This window comes from Callorhinchus milii, unplaced genomic scaffold (assembly GCF_018977255.1).
Source record: "Callorhinchus milii isolate IMCB2004 unplaced genomic scaffold, IMCB_Cmil_1.0 Scaffold1, whole genome shotgun sequence".
Taxonomy (NCBI): domain Eukaryota; kingdom Metazoa; phylum Chordata; class Chondrichthyes; order Chimaeriformes; family Callorhinchidae; genus Callorhinchus; species Callorhinchus milii.
Window position 1 is genome coordinate 115,863,260 of NW_024704742.1, and position 14,839 is coordinate 115,878,098.

Consider the following 14,839-nt stretch of genomic DNA (forward strand, 5'->3'; position numbering starts at 1 on the left):
TGAATGGCTTGTGGAATGTTACATTTTATGGTTGTGTTTTGTGAGGGATATTACAATAGAGGCCTCTAACATGAAAGGGATTTTTAAAAATGATAACTCCACAGCAAACAAAATCATTGAATATTCAGTTCCTTGTAACAGTTTAAATAACTTATTTGCTAAGGGTTTTGCATTTTCTGTGTTGCTGCTTGATTCATAATTAAAATAATCTTTGCATTTGATACAGGGCAGGCATTTAATTCCGGGAGGTTACAAAAATAATTTACTTGTTTCTGATTACAAAGAAGTAAATTGCCCTAATATCTTAAATAACACATGGGTAAAAATTTAGATAAGGTTTTCTTTTCAATTGATGTTGCAGTTATGTGCAAAATAATTAGAGATCAGTTGAAGAAAGTAACTTGTTTCCTTTTCTTTCTTTCACAGGCCGATATATGGCAGACTGCTGACGGTTCCAGTAGTAAGTTTTAGTTCGGTGAAGCACAAATTCACTAAGATATTTTGATGGTGCATTTAAACTTGCCTTCAATTTTCAACCACAAGGCATTCAGGAGTAAAACTACAGACAATGACAATATTTTCAAGAATACAAGAATTTTAAAAATCTGAATTTTGCCTTTGCCTTTTTTTGGTAACTAAGTTTCGAGGAAAATCTATACTACACAACTATAAACATGCACTTTGTTTTTTAAAAGTCATTTTTGAGAGGAATAAGTTGTATTTTTATTACATTAAATTAGCACTGATGGGATTTTCAACACTGTTTAAAAAAATTGAAAACCTGCAATATTCAGGAAATATAAAGTAAATGTTTTTGAATACAATATGATTTATTTAGACTTTAATGAAGTCAAACCAGTGATCAGTAGACATGCTGAAATGTAAAAAAAATGAAATGTATAATGTATATCGAACACTTATAAATATATATGATAGACGAGCCAGCATTAACCATTTGCCTTCACTGTGCTACTATACTACTCTGTTATCAGATATAGTTTTGCAGACTACAACATTTTGCTGATTGTAAGATTAGCCATTGCAAAAAAATTCTATTGTTAAAAATCAATGATAAATATAGAGGTTCAGAATTTTGTATATGTGACTGTAAACTGGCTTACAATCTTTTGATTCAATGTTGTTCCATGTGCCATAGAAGCAGTGATTAGAGCAAGGTAAAGTATCCAACTTAAAATCAAAATACAATGGAAAACAATCTTAGATTTTAGTTGTTCAACTGAAGAATTCATAAATGACAAAGGTGAATAACAGTAACCCATGAACAGTGTTGGGATGATGATTACACCAGTGAAAGAATATCTGCAACTCTTCTCTGGGGGTACTCAGCTCTTAAATAAACTAGAGCATTGCTACAGAGATTACGTTTTTGACAAACTTGCATTGTTTTTACATGTGCACCTTGAGCACTGTAAAATTGCATTTACACGTGTGAAAATTAAATCTAAGATAATCTGTCAATGACGGTTACAAAAATTATTTTGCAAATATGAAAAGATCTATAAACTAGATGCAGGATATACGGTAAAGCCTTCTATGTTCTCATCACACACTGATCTAAGTGATTTGATTAACGGCAGTTTATTTTAATTTCACTGCAATTAATGTCAAGTAGAATTGTCAATATTTCCCCATAGAATAAATATTATAATTGGCTACCATTCATGGGACCAGTGCTATCCACTTCAGTTTATTCAATGCAATCTTAGTGTAGACTTCACATTATCATTGCACCAAAACAGTGTTCTGTATGAGAATGCATTGATGTGTGAGGACTGAGATTGTCAATACTCTTGCGGTTTTACACAGTAAATATATTTGTTATCTAAATGGTATCAGCCAATTTATTTTTATTTTAGCGTTGAGGTCCAAGTATTTTAAACCTGAAATACTGAGAAATGACCTTTTTTTTAAGAAAGAAGTACTAGTGTAACTTCAGGAACGGCATAAATGTAATGTGTTTCAGCTGGATATGTAATTGAGGAAAGTAAAACGGTTTGTTTTGTACCTTGCAGGATTTTAACCTAGCTTTCTTGATTCATGGTTTGGCTAACATCTTCAAACCAGCCCACCAAGATGTACTAAAGATTTTAAAAAAACACACATGTCAGCATTGATTCTTGTCAGTCACACATGTCAGTCTGTTTTCTCAAAGTTAACTTGTTAAAAAAAATCTGTGCCTGTGTCCTCACTATTGTGCCTCTTCTGTTTTCCTTATTTAAAAAAAACTAAGGTAAACATTTCTTCATGTATGAACATTGCGGACATGTGTATCATAAATATATTAATAATCCTTAGTTTTTGTAATGGGTTTAGAAGAGGAATTAGATGTGGCATATGGCATTCATAGCAGAAGGTGTTTCAAGCATATTCTGATTTCTTTTAATGGGTTATTTGCAATAATCTACAGCCAATGTAATGGGAAACTTGTGCCACCGCTTTTTTTTATAAAATGCTCATGTATTTAGGCTTCTCACTGTTGAACAAGAGACATGATTCACTGTCTCACATTGAAGCAATGTGCATTGTTTAAAGGATTCTTCAGGCACAGTAAGCACCGTCAACTTCAAAATAAAATCTGAACAATGAAATGTAGAAAAAAAGACCCGATTTTGTATAGGGTTTTGTGTAAGATTTTGATTAATTATCTGATCAACTTGATTTGGTTTCTGATATGAACTGTCTTCAATAAACTACAGTACCTAAAAAACATTGCATTTTTACCTGTACTTTATACGAAAAACTGTCTTCTCCTAAAAGGTTAAAAATTTCCATTTGCATTTTTGTTTATAAAACTGCATGATGCTACTTGGTGTTTAGTCCATAAAATGCCTTGTTTTCCAGTACAACATTTTCCATTTTATTATAGCTTTTTAACTGTGGGAAAGATGCAGCTGATAAATTTGCTATGAATGTATTTGTGTAAATGTGATGCCTCCTTTTGAAAGCTTACTATGGAAAAATTGTGCCTAACTTTTAAACAGCAACTGTTTTGTATTCTTGCCATTTGTATCAAACTCCATGAAATTTTAAAGGCAAGAGTTTAACAGACTTATAAAATAACAACTTGGATTTATATAGCATCCCTCACACAGGGTAGCATTCCAGAGCACATACAGCTGATAAATTTGCTATGAATGTATTTGTATATAAATGTAATGCATTAACGTTAATTGAACTATTCCTTTTTGTCTGATCTTATACTTCAGCATAGAGCATGGGTGGAACAGAGAGAGTCGTGCACATGAACAGTCATGACAGTATTTTTTTTACCAGTGCTATGTATAACAGACTGTCACGACGGGGACATTGTAACATTTGTGCTTCTCAGTTAAAGGCAAAAGAACTCTTCTGATAGCTCAATCAATAAATGCACAGTGTGGTCGGTGGCGCAGACATACTGACCAGAAAGGGCCAAGATTCAATCCTCAATCCTTTAGTTATTTGAACTCAGAGCAACAGTGGAATACTACAGTTGGCTACAGAGTCTTACAAGTGCATAAGTAAAGGAGTTTGTTTCAATTTTGAATTTCTGAAACTAATTATGTTCTACCGTTAAATCTCAATTCATTCAGGCATATTTTGGAGAGAGGTTTTAGGAAACCTGTATGTTTAGATATTTTAAAATTATTACACCAGTAGAATGTACATTTGTACCTATTTGGAGCTAAATTAAATTGAAAACTAGGTTTCATCACTATTTTTATTTTATTTTAGGAGTATTTTGTTAAGTGCTACTGAAAAAAATATTTTGTGTAGTTATGACAAATTTTTAAACATTTTTAATTCATCCATGGCTCAGGGTAAGTGTATTACAAGGTGTACAGTAGGACTGACCTTTAAGATCGAAAAGATCACAGCTAAAGTATAATAAAGAGTCTACAATTGTCTATAATATCCACAATCTAGGAATGGGAAAAGAGAACAGACAAGGATCATGCTTCAGTTCACTAACCAGCGACCCTCTGCTCAAAACAGATGTGACCATCAAGCCCCTAAATCAGTTAGCGTAAAGACACGACTTTCTAGGCCAATCACATCAAAGGATTGCCTATTTGAGCATGGTATTGGGAGACTGCCAATAACTCTGGAAATGCACCGCCGCATAAAGTACAGCCTGCTTTCAGCAAGAAGGGAGAACAAGGAAATAAAATAGGTTTTATTTATGAGAGATACAAGTTGCCTGATCTGGTTAAATCCAAAAAGAAGGTTCAACGTGAAAGAATTGATTTGAGAAAAGGAAGTGTTTGTGTTGAAGGGTGACCCTTCAAAAAAATCTCTTCTCCCAACACATAGTCTGACTGAATCTAAACATTGGGATTCTTATATTCAATCCGGACAAATAAAGTTAATTGAACCATCGATGACCATGACTGTGTACGGGCCGATATTCAAAACAATATTTGCAGGATTGTTTTCAGAAGCTCATTATTCAATAACTACTCCACAACTAGAAGATTGTAGATGTGTTTACTTTTTAAATGCTCGCACACAAATGACTGGTTTCTACCATCATTATGAGATCACTACCAATTGATAATGCAGAGATATCTAGTTAAACATGTAAAATGTATATGAAATCTGCATTATCCATTTAAGAAAAGTTACAGTAAAAATGGCAATCTTTACTTCCATTAATACAGAGCAATAATGTGACCTTTCTAATTTGACCTTTTTGTAAGGGTAAAATATGTAACCAATTGGAATTGCATTGCAAAACATCACTATTAAAATATAATCTGCATTTCTCAGCACAGTTTGTAATCCACTTTTGCAAATTCTGAGTTTGTCTGTTCTACGATTAAACAGTTGCAGGATTTTATTAAGTGAGCTCTGTGAAACACAAACTAGCCTTAACTAATCAGTTACATTAATAAATGGATTGCCTCTGTGTTCTGATATAGTTCAGATACCTGTTCAAATCTATTTTCAATGTTAAAGCTACATTAAACATATTTTGGAATCTGTAGCCCGTGCGGTATGTATGTTTAGCAAGCTGGTTCTTGCTTTCCTTTACACAGTGAAGTGGCTTTTTGTCTCTGCCTTATGCTCATCAAAATAAGTTTGTGATCTCAAATAAGGAATTTGAGTTTTTAATAACCATTGATTTCTGATAAGTCAAAACATATCGACCTATATTCTTCTAATCTGTAAATACATTTAATTTTCCATAAAATGTAAATTTTACAAATCTATCTTGTCACTTGTCTTTACTTTTAAATTTTGTCCTTGTAAATAAATGTCATATTAGAAATTCTGTCTGAGTGTTGTACATTTAAGTACATAACTAAATTGTATATTGTCAGAGGTGCCATCCTTCAGGTGAGACTTTAAACCAAGGTCCGGTTTGCCTGTTCAGGTGAATGTTAAAGATCCCATGGCAATATTCGAAGAACTGAAGGGAGCTTCTGTTATTGTGGCCAACAATCCCCCAGATAAACAAATTGGTTATTCACTTCATGGCTGTTTGGGGACATTGTTGTGCATAGGTTAGCTGGCACATTTGCCTAAAAGTGCATGGGCCCTAACTTTGCAAGAAGCTGAAGTGCCTTCACATTTCAACATGATAAAACATTATATGAACTACAAGGATTATTATTATTTTGGTGACTGGATTGTCCCACCCCTGTTATACAGGAACCTGTGTGTGGCACATCTTTGCTGTTATTTTGGTTGCTAATGTTAGAAGTAACTAGTTGAAAATAGGCTGATGAGGTTGAAACATTTCCTCAAATCAGTTAACTAAAAACTACAGTAATTACTCTCCAATGGCAGTAAACATTTTCTGGTGACAAGCTCAAGACCAGGACTGGAGAAGTCTGAGAATATTGGTCACTTTTACCACCACTCTGTTGTCCACAGCCTCTCCTCTCACCTCCACCTCAATGGTTCTGTCCTTGCCTGGTTTTAATCCTACCTTTCCCACCGTCTGCACGTTGTGGCCACCAACAGCTTCTCCTCCAGCCACCGCACTGTCACGTGTGAAGTCCCTCAGGGATGTGTCCTCGATCCCCTACTCATCAGGGTATACATGCTCCTGCTCGGCGATATCATCCACAAGCACAGGGTTAATTTCCACATGTATGCAGATGACGCCCAACTCTATCTCACCGCCTCTATCCTCGACTACAGGACTGTTGATGTCCTGGCTAATTGTCTGCCTGACATCAAGTCTTGGACGAAAGCCAACTTCCTCCAGCTCAATGTTGGCAAAACAGAGGCCCTCCTTCTTGACTCCCGGCAGCGTCTCCTCACCCCAGCTGCTGATGTTATCACCATTGATGGCTGCACTCTTCACCGAGCCAATCCGAAACCTCGGTGTCCTTTTCATTATGTCCTGGCTTGACTACGCCAACTGCCCACTGACTGGACTTCCCACTCTTCCCTCCACAAGCTACAGATTATTCAGAACTTTGCAGCTCGTGTCCTCTCCCGCATCAGGCTCCAGGAACCCATCATTCCCGTTCTTGCCTGGCTTCACTGACTCCCCATTCCTCGGAGAATCGAGTACAAAACCCTCGTTCTTACCTTCAAGGTCCTCCATGGTCTTGCTCCCTCCTACCTCTCCAACCTCATAACCCCATATCAACTTTTCCATTCCCTCCAATCGGCCCCCCCACACTTCCCGGCCCACCATTGGTGGTCAGGCATTCAGCATCTCTGCCCCCACTCTGGAACTCTGTCCCACAAACCCTCCACCTCATCCCCTCTCTTGCCTCCTTCAAGTTTCAAGTACCATCTGAAGACCCTCCCTGAAGACCACTCTCTTCGTGCCTTCGGCCACCCTCCCAACCCCAACACTACCGCCCCCACCCTCCTCCCCTTCTGACTCCAACTCTCAGTTCGGATCCAAAAATTCCTGACTGTCCAACGCCCTGGGCCATCTTTCCAACGTGAAGGGCGCTATACAAGCATAATTTGTTCTGTTTGGAATAATGAGGCAAGATCTTTGAAAAGGTAGAAATAAAGTTAGATATAATACACTCAAAAATAAATCCTATTATTGTGTCAATGCAATGATTAGATAAGTCTTGTAACCAGAAGTCAATTGCAAGACACAGTATCAGATAGACAAGAATAATAAAACTCGCCGAGTGCAAGCAAACAGTAGTGAGTCAATGCACAACTATCACTCAGTCATGACAAACAGTCACCCCCTAGCCTGTGAGAAGACATTCCGATATCTAATACTTGGGTTATTTTCACACGTAAATGTTTAAATTAGTTTTATGCCTTTGCAGTATAACTAATTGTGTGAAGATGAAGAAGTGAGAGAGGCCAAAATCTGAAACAGATGCTGGTATAGCTCCGGTTACACAGTTCAATTTGCATTCCTGCAACGCTCTATGTACACTCTGCTAATCCTGTATCACTTCCAAGATAACAACCGTGGTTTTCATTGATCCACATTATCAATGCAAATAAAAGACGGTTGCTACAATGGTATTAATCCTATGATTTCACATTTTAAAAACTTACATTTGTCTCTGGGGAAAAAACTATATGAAAACTTGGTGCAGTTACCAAATAGGGGAGGAATGTAATAAAAGTTTATATGTCAAATGCAAGGACTATTGTCATAATTCTGCAGAGGTCACATGTATTCTGAGTCCTATACCTCATTGTTTAGAGCACTTGCCTCACAAGCAAGAGACCTGGGTTCAATTCCTGGCAAGGCGAAACATTGGGCAAGTTTCCTTACTCCACACGCCTCTGTTTACCTAGCAGTAAGTAGTTGTTAGTTGATTGGAGGATCGTTTTTCCGGGGGTAATAATTCCTTCAAATAATAAATTGGTCACTTCAATCCACAGTTGTTTGTAGGACAATTGGCTGGTGTGTTTCATGTGACAAGGCACTTATCAAATGCAAGAATTATCAAAGTGTGCAGTATACTTTTGTTTTGCGTGAGCCCAACAATTTTAGATTTTTTTTAAGTCCTTAATGTTATATTTTTTAACCCAATCCCAAAATGATCCTTTCCTGTAAATTTCATTATTCCGAGGAATCACATTACATACACTTAAGGTGTATGTTGGAGAATTGCTGAAGAATCCAGATACAGACTGGGTCAGTTAAAACAAGTTAAATGGTTTGCACCGGGAAGGACAAGGACAGAGCTGGGATGTAACCTCGTGTGATGAGAGACGTGGCAATTTTCCAAATTCTAATGGATCAGATAATTGATCCAGGATTTTCTAGTGCAAACTTTAGTAATTCACTCGAAAACTGCAATAGGGAAAAGATGAAACTGTGAACTCCAAAATTTTTATTGATTGTGTCTATTTTTAGCTAGTTTAAAGGACGATAAGGTAACTTCTTCAGTCTGCCCAGATAGTGGAAGGTATTTGCAATGAGTTGCACATTGATAACTTTAATCGTATATTTTGTCTGTCTTGGTGCTGAGAGTGGAAGAAAGTGATGTATTTTTCTCTTCCTTAGTATTCGCAGGTTACAGGGTTCAGGTTGCAATATGGGTTTTGTAAACAAACTACAAAGGTTCTTGAAAGATCGGTGTCATTTCTGGGATATGCTATTTTAAAAACAAATTGAGGGAAAGGAAAAAAACTCCCATGGCACTATTCAAAAAGAAAAGGGAGTTTCTCCCGGTGTCCGGACCAACAATAAATACCCTCACTCCACGGCTGTCTGTGGGACATTACTGTGCGAAAACTGGCTGCCGTGTTTCGCACACAAAACGCATGATCAATGCACTTTACAGTATTGAGAAGTGCTTTGAGACGTCTCAACGACATAGAAAGTTCTCTTATCAAATGCAAGGACTATTATCTGCCTCAAAGCTCATTTGGCTTCATTCTGCCTTGCTCTGATGTGTGCCTGGTCTCCAACACACAGGTCACAGTATGACATGTGACATATATGTCTATGTTTCCATGTTATGGAGTAAAATAAAACCAATTGTAGTGACCAAACATCAGCAGCATCAAGATTTACATTATTTAAATTGTGTCCAGGTACATTATTTGAGTGTACAACAATTCCTTTCATGCAAAACAGCCTGCTTGCAGTCACTTCTGAAACTATAAACAGAGGGCAGGATGAAATCTTGGGCAAGTTTCCTTACTCCACACGGCTGATAATAATCCCTCAAGAAAAAAATAATAAATTGGTCAATTCAATCCATGACTGTTTGTGGGACACTGCTGTGCGCAATTGGCTGCCGCTTTTCGTCCACAAATATACAGTCAATTCACTTTACAGTATATTCTGTGAAGCGCTTTGAGACATCTAGAAGACGTGAAAAGCGCTATATCAAATGCAAGGATTATTATATTATTTAAGATGGATCCTTCCGAAGCACTGTTAATTCTAAGACAAACTTTGATCTCCTTTTTATGATTGAATATATGCCCCGGTTTTATTAAGTAAGTTTTTGAACACAACCTAGGCTTAAAGAATATTCAGCTGATTCGAAAAATGAACTTTTTGGGAGCCCTGGAAAAAGAAAGGCAAGCAGGTGAGTGAAACCGAATTACCAATAGCCTGAATTGCAACCGTTTCTGGGGTTGCCATAATGTATGTCCCTGCAGCATAACCCTGGCTTCTGTCAATATCTACTGAAGGCAATCTCCAGATAAAGTCATCAAACACATTGACCCGCATTATTCTCTCAATACCTGAGCATGTGATCCCAGAGTCCTAATTCAACTGCCTAAATAGGGGTTGCAACACAGGAGTCAAAATACAGCATCAAAAATTAATTTATAGCTCACACAGACATCTTAAGGAAGTCAGTGACAAAGCTAAGCTAAATGAATGAACAATGAAAAATAAGCAAATAAGCAAATAAAAAAAAATAAGCAAAGCACTATCCAGCTTTTCACATCAAATTAGACGAATACTGGAGTCCTGTAGCTCAGTGGTTAGAGCACTCGCTTTGCAAGTGAGGGACCTGAGTTCAATTCCAGGCAGGACGAAACCTTGGGCAAGTTTCCTTACTCCACACGCCTGATAATAATCCCTCCAAAAAACAAAAAACAATAATTAAATTGGTCATTTTCAATCTACGACTGTTTGTGGGACATTGCTGTGCGCAATTGGCTCCCGCGTTCGCCCACAAATATAGTCAATTCACTTTACAGTGTATTCTGTGAAGCGCTTTGGGACGTCCTCCCGACGTGAAAAGCGCTATATCAAATGCAAGGATTATTATTATTATTATTATTATTACTGCATCTGAATAGGAAGTATAAAAGGCTTTTGGAAAAAAGCAGGAGACTGAACAAAAGGATTTACTGCCATGATGGGCTGAATGGATTGCTCAAATATTCTGTGCTTAAAAATTCAATGTTACAAAGTAAACTGCTACTTTAAATACCGCACTACAAGGAATTCTGTGATTACTTCTGAATGGTCAAAACCTGATGTTCATGTAGACATTGACAATATGATAAAGAATGTGTCAAGGTTAAAAACATTTCTACCAACCACTCAATTGGCAAAGCTACTGCCTCATATTTAAACAACAATAAGTTGTGTAGCATAGTAGTTAGCACACTTGCCCCGGGCAGGGCGAAACCTTAGGCAAGTTTCCTCACTCCACACGCCTCTGTTCACCTAGCATTAAGTAGGAACCTGGTTGTTAGTCAATTGGCAGATCACTTTCTGGGGGTAATCCTCAAAAAAAAATTAGTCACTCAATCCAAGACTGTTTGTGGGTCGCTGCTGTGGGCAATAGGCTGCTGCGTTTTGCCCACATAATACAGTCAATTCTCTTTTTATGGTATATTCTGTGAATGCTTTGAGATGTCTCAACAACATGATAAGGTGCTATATTAAATGCAAATATTATTATTAATTATAAGATTTAGGAAAATCCCAGATTCAATCCAGGTACCAATCTGTGTTGATTCAGGTGATCTCAGATGGCAGTAGTGGGAATATTACAATTTGCTTTAGCGCTCTGGTAAGAAAAAAGTAAGATTATACGCAAGCATTGGAACACAAGGAAATTAAACTTTCAGGATTTTATAATTCACTGCCAATGTATCTATAGGGTGTTCACAAAGTCCTGTTAACCCCATGTTTTTCTTTCCTACAGTGCACTGACCTACACTGTAGGAGCTACAATCCATTGACGTGGAAGAATGATGATAATTGTATTTAGAAGTACTTCATTATATTCAATACAAGTGTATTCAGACGTCCAGAGGGTTGGTGTGAGCGCCATCATTTTCATGGCAGATAACGATTTGTCGCCATGTTCATAATCCGTATTGTGGATGGAGTAAGTGACAAAGTTGCTGGTATCAGACCTTGTTACACTTGACTCATCTGCAACAGAAAATAAAACTTCATTGTAAGAAAAAAACACAAGGGGGTAATATGACTTTGTGTACACCCTGTACAATGCTGTGGTAATCAGTAATGACTTGCAAAAGAAAGGTGATGCTCCAGTTGCTTATAAATCAATTAAAATGACTGTCCATAGAGTTAATGCAGCCTCCAAAAAAAAACATTTTACTGTGAAGGAAGGCGGAAGTGACTCTCGTTTGAGAAGCAGTTACAATTTGGTTTGTAATCTGCTCAAGGTTATCATCAATTTTCAAACTCGCCAGATTGCTCCTTATTGAACTTTGTTGGGTGCGTTTCGATTGATTATTACCAGGGTGTAATGGCAACGCGCTGATCCTGATTGACCTGCAGTATGACAGTGGTTTTATTACCTTACACACACTTCAAGGGTCAACAAAAAAAAATGCTCAAGGATCCTGATCCAGACTGGATCCGTCAGGAAAAACTGAGAATCGGTTTACACAAGATAGGGCAGAGGAGGCAGCTCTGTGGTAATAGGGGCGGGAACATTGCTCAAACCCTGTCACATTTAAGAACACCAATTCAACAAAATCTCTCATGTGGTGGATGTGCTGCAAGCCTCTGTTGATCTGCTGCCAGAAAGTCATCATTAGCCCTTTTTTTTAATGTAACACGGATGAAGAAGTGAACTTTTTTTACACGCACACAGCAATTGCATCTGTTTCACAGTTCTGGGGCAACTCAGGTAACACAAAGTTCTGTTCTCTAAGATATGTTTTAGTAAAAGTGTTTGCTTATTAACCTGCAAAATGAATGCATTGTATGTGTGGGGTGTGGTGGTGTGTGTGGGGTGGGGAGGGGGGAGTTTGTATTTAGGTCACACGATTGTGCTTTTGTAATTGAATAAAATAATCCCATTTCCATCTAAAGTGGTAAGTTTTCTATGTTGATGCAACTAATTGCAGATCCTCATTGCCATTTTGGGGCTCAGCTTGGGATAATACAGTACATCCATCCTCTTGGTATTTCTCTCTGGCGATGACCTGGTTTGTAATTTTTTTAAAAAAAACAAATAAAACTTTCCAATAGAAATTTGACCGAGCCAGAGTCTGATCCGGCTCCAGTTGTCTGGAATTGATAGGGATTTGGGAGTTGCTTGTCCAGGACCTGGGCTCCTCTTAGCCTGCAGACTCCCAGAGGTTATAACTGGGCAAACTATCAGCCAAAAAAGGTTCACTCTTGTACTATTTAATGTTCCCTGTCAGAGATATTGTGTGGGGAGGGGGGAGGTCGACAATCAGCTGTGATTTACAGGGAATTCCCTCAGGCAACTAAATATTTCTCAAATACAGAATTCAGAAACTAGCATGTGCAAATATTCCGCTGATCAAGGTATAACTGGAATAGTTGCCACAAGGTATATATGGGCATAAGTCAAGTCGCCTTCAGTTGACCTCCTGGGAGCAGAGGAGGAGTGTGAATGTGAGCACTATAAGGGGCATTATCATCAGGAATATAAACCATGTTTGAACAGAAACTGTGACGAGTTATTGATGGCGAGGATGCTGGTGTTTTGTGCTTGTGAGGTGTGTGGGTGCTCCTAATGGAGAATGCATGTCATTTCAGTGACCAGACTGTTCTGGTTTGAGTTTACCTTTTCACCATAATCCTATCTCCTCCAACACTGAAGGGTGAGCCTCTCGTTGACGATTGTTATATTACTTACAGTTACATCGACTAATTGTATATCATTTTTATTCCTAACTTGCAGGACAATCTTGGCCAGAACTATGAAATTGTACAAACATCTTGTCATAATGCTTTACAACACAGGTGCCTTGTAATGATTAATTTTTGCAGTGTTCATGTTAAAGCAGGTTGGTGAGGTGCTTCAGGAAGCCAGAGTGGAAATGGTATGTTTCCTGTCACTGTCAAAAGAATAAACTCGCTACAATACTGTATCCACAGGCACTGCATACCATCAGAGGAACAGAGCTTCTCACTCCTCTTAACTGATGCTCCGTGCGAATGTTCCAGTGCTGGCAAGGACGGGGGGAGTTGGAGGCAGCACACTGGGGTTTCTCTTATTAATATTTGGCCTTTCGTTCCTGTCCTCTGGACTCCTTATTGCTATCTTTGCGTTCCAGCCTTGTGATCTTGAAGATACTCGTGACTGCAATGCAATCCTCAAGATAACGGGACTCAGTCTGGGTGCATTGGGGTTAGGATTCATTCTGCTGTCAAGATCCAAAATTCGGGTTAAAGCGAGTGAGAGACAGCTGGGAGCAGCTGAGAGCAGCCACTATGGGCCAAAGGCCCCTGTAATCCGTTTCCTCATCTGCATCTGTTGCTCCAGTGGAGTGTTGCTAACTCTGGTTGGAGTCCGGGTTACCAGCTGTCCTGGAGCCATGGAAAACCAGGCGTTGAATTCAACCAGTGCCTTTGCTGAAGCCGGGGACTGTAAGCTGCTCTTCCTGCAGATCATGGGACCAATATTAACTTTTGTTGGCATTTGCCTCTTATTCATTTCCCATGTCAGAAGAAGGGAGGATTTGGCTGAGCGGGAAGAAAATACACCCATAGATGAACATCAGCAGTCACAGGGACCGGCGTCTTATCAGATCACAATGGGTGAGTGAGAGGATAAAGTAGAGATAGTAGCATCTTGCAAATGTGTCTAGAAACTCCATTAGGAATTGGCGTGGCTCCTCAGCTATCCCTCCTATTGCTACAGTACTAAAAGCAAGGGAGGGTGGTTATATACTTGGATATTCCTTCCCATTCCTTCAAGCGTCAGTCAGTCTGGACACAATGATCCCAAACTGGATTCTGCAACCTGAAATAGTGCATGGGAGCATAATACTGTACTGACCCACTCCTGTGCTGTGAACTTTATTTCCCTTTTCATGCATTTAATCACCAAACCATTAAAGGTTCCTTCACCAAGATGTTTAAAATCTACCCCAGCTTCACAGGGGAATCAAATGACAACATAACATTTGAATGTAGAAATATCTCTTTTCAAGAGTATTGTGCCAATCCTGATTCTTTTTCGTGGGGACTGGGAGATGCAGTGAATTAAGATGAAACACACTGATCTTTCTCCTCTGGGACCTGGGTTTAAATACAGCTCAGTCTGAGGGGATGAACATCTTGTCAAAAGTGAAACGAGTTGAGGCTTTCTCGACCAAGATCCCAGCAGATGTGTTCAGAACGTAAGCCAGGCAGAGGATGAAAAAGGCCCATGTGAGGAATCAGTGTCACGAGTGCAGTAGGGGGTGCTCTCAGATTAAGATTAAGCTAAAACATGCCGTTAGAAAGTAGTTTAATTCTTCTAATGCCTGACTGAGCAGTGCTTTATTACTGACCCAGTAATAAAAGGAGAACGTGTTCATTGTCCAGGACTATATCTTTGCATTCAGGCTAAAATTCACCAACAATATTCTATTAATATTGTAATAGACTACAGCAAAACTTTAGACTTTTTAAAAAAAAGACGACTTTCAATATCCATATTAAATACTATTTTGCACTGAGTATTCAGAA

The 14,839-nt window shown here is 38.4% G+C and overlaps 2 protein-coding genes across 2 annotated transcripts in view; both read left to right on the top strand.

The window, feature by feature from the left end:
* Nucleotides 1-5,261, top strand: part of fcho2 (FCH and mu domain containing endocytic adaptor 2) — an 88,160-nt gene extending 82,899 nt beyond the window's left edge. Inside the window, exon 27 of the mRNA XM_042334660.1 lies at nt 427-5,261. Within this exon, the coding sequence (XP_042190594.1) occupies nt 427-449 (23 nt within the window). The 3' untranslated portion in view covers nt 450-5,261. The remainder of the gene's footprint in view (nt 1-426) is intronic.
* Nucleotides 5,262-9,454: 4,193 nt separating this feature from the next.
* Nucleotides 9,455-14,839, top strand: part of LOC103182717 (transmembrane protein 171) — a 45,142-nt gene continuing 39,757 nt past the window's right edge. Inside the window, exons 1-2 of the mRNA XM_042331687.1 lie at nt 9,455-9,494; nt 13,331-13,924. Of these exons, the coding sequence (XP_042187621.1) occupies nt 9,455-9,494; nt 13,331-13,924 (634 nt within the window). The remainder of the gene's footprint in view (nt 9,495-13,330; nt 13,925-14,839) is intronic.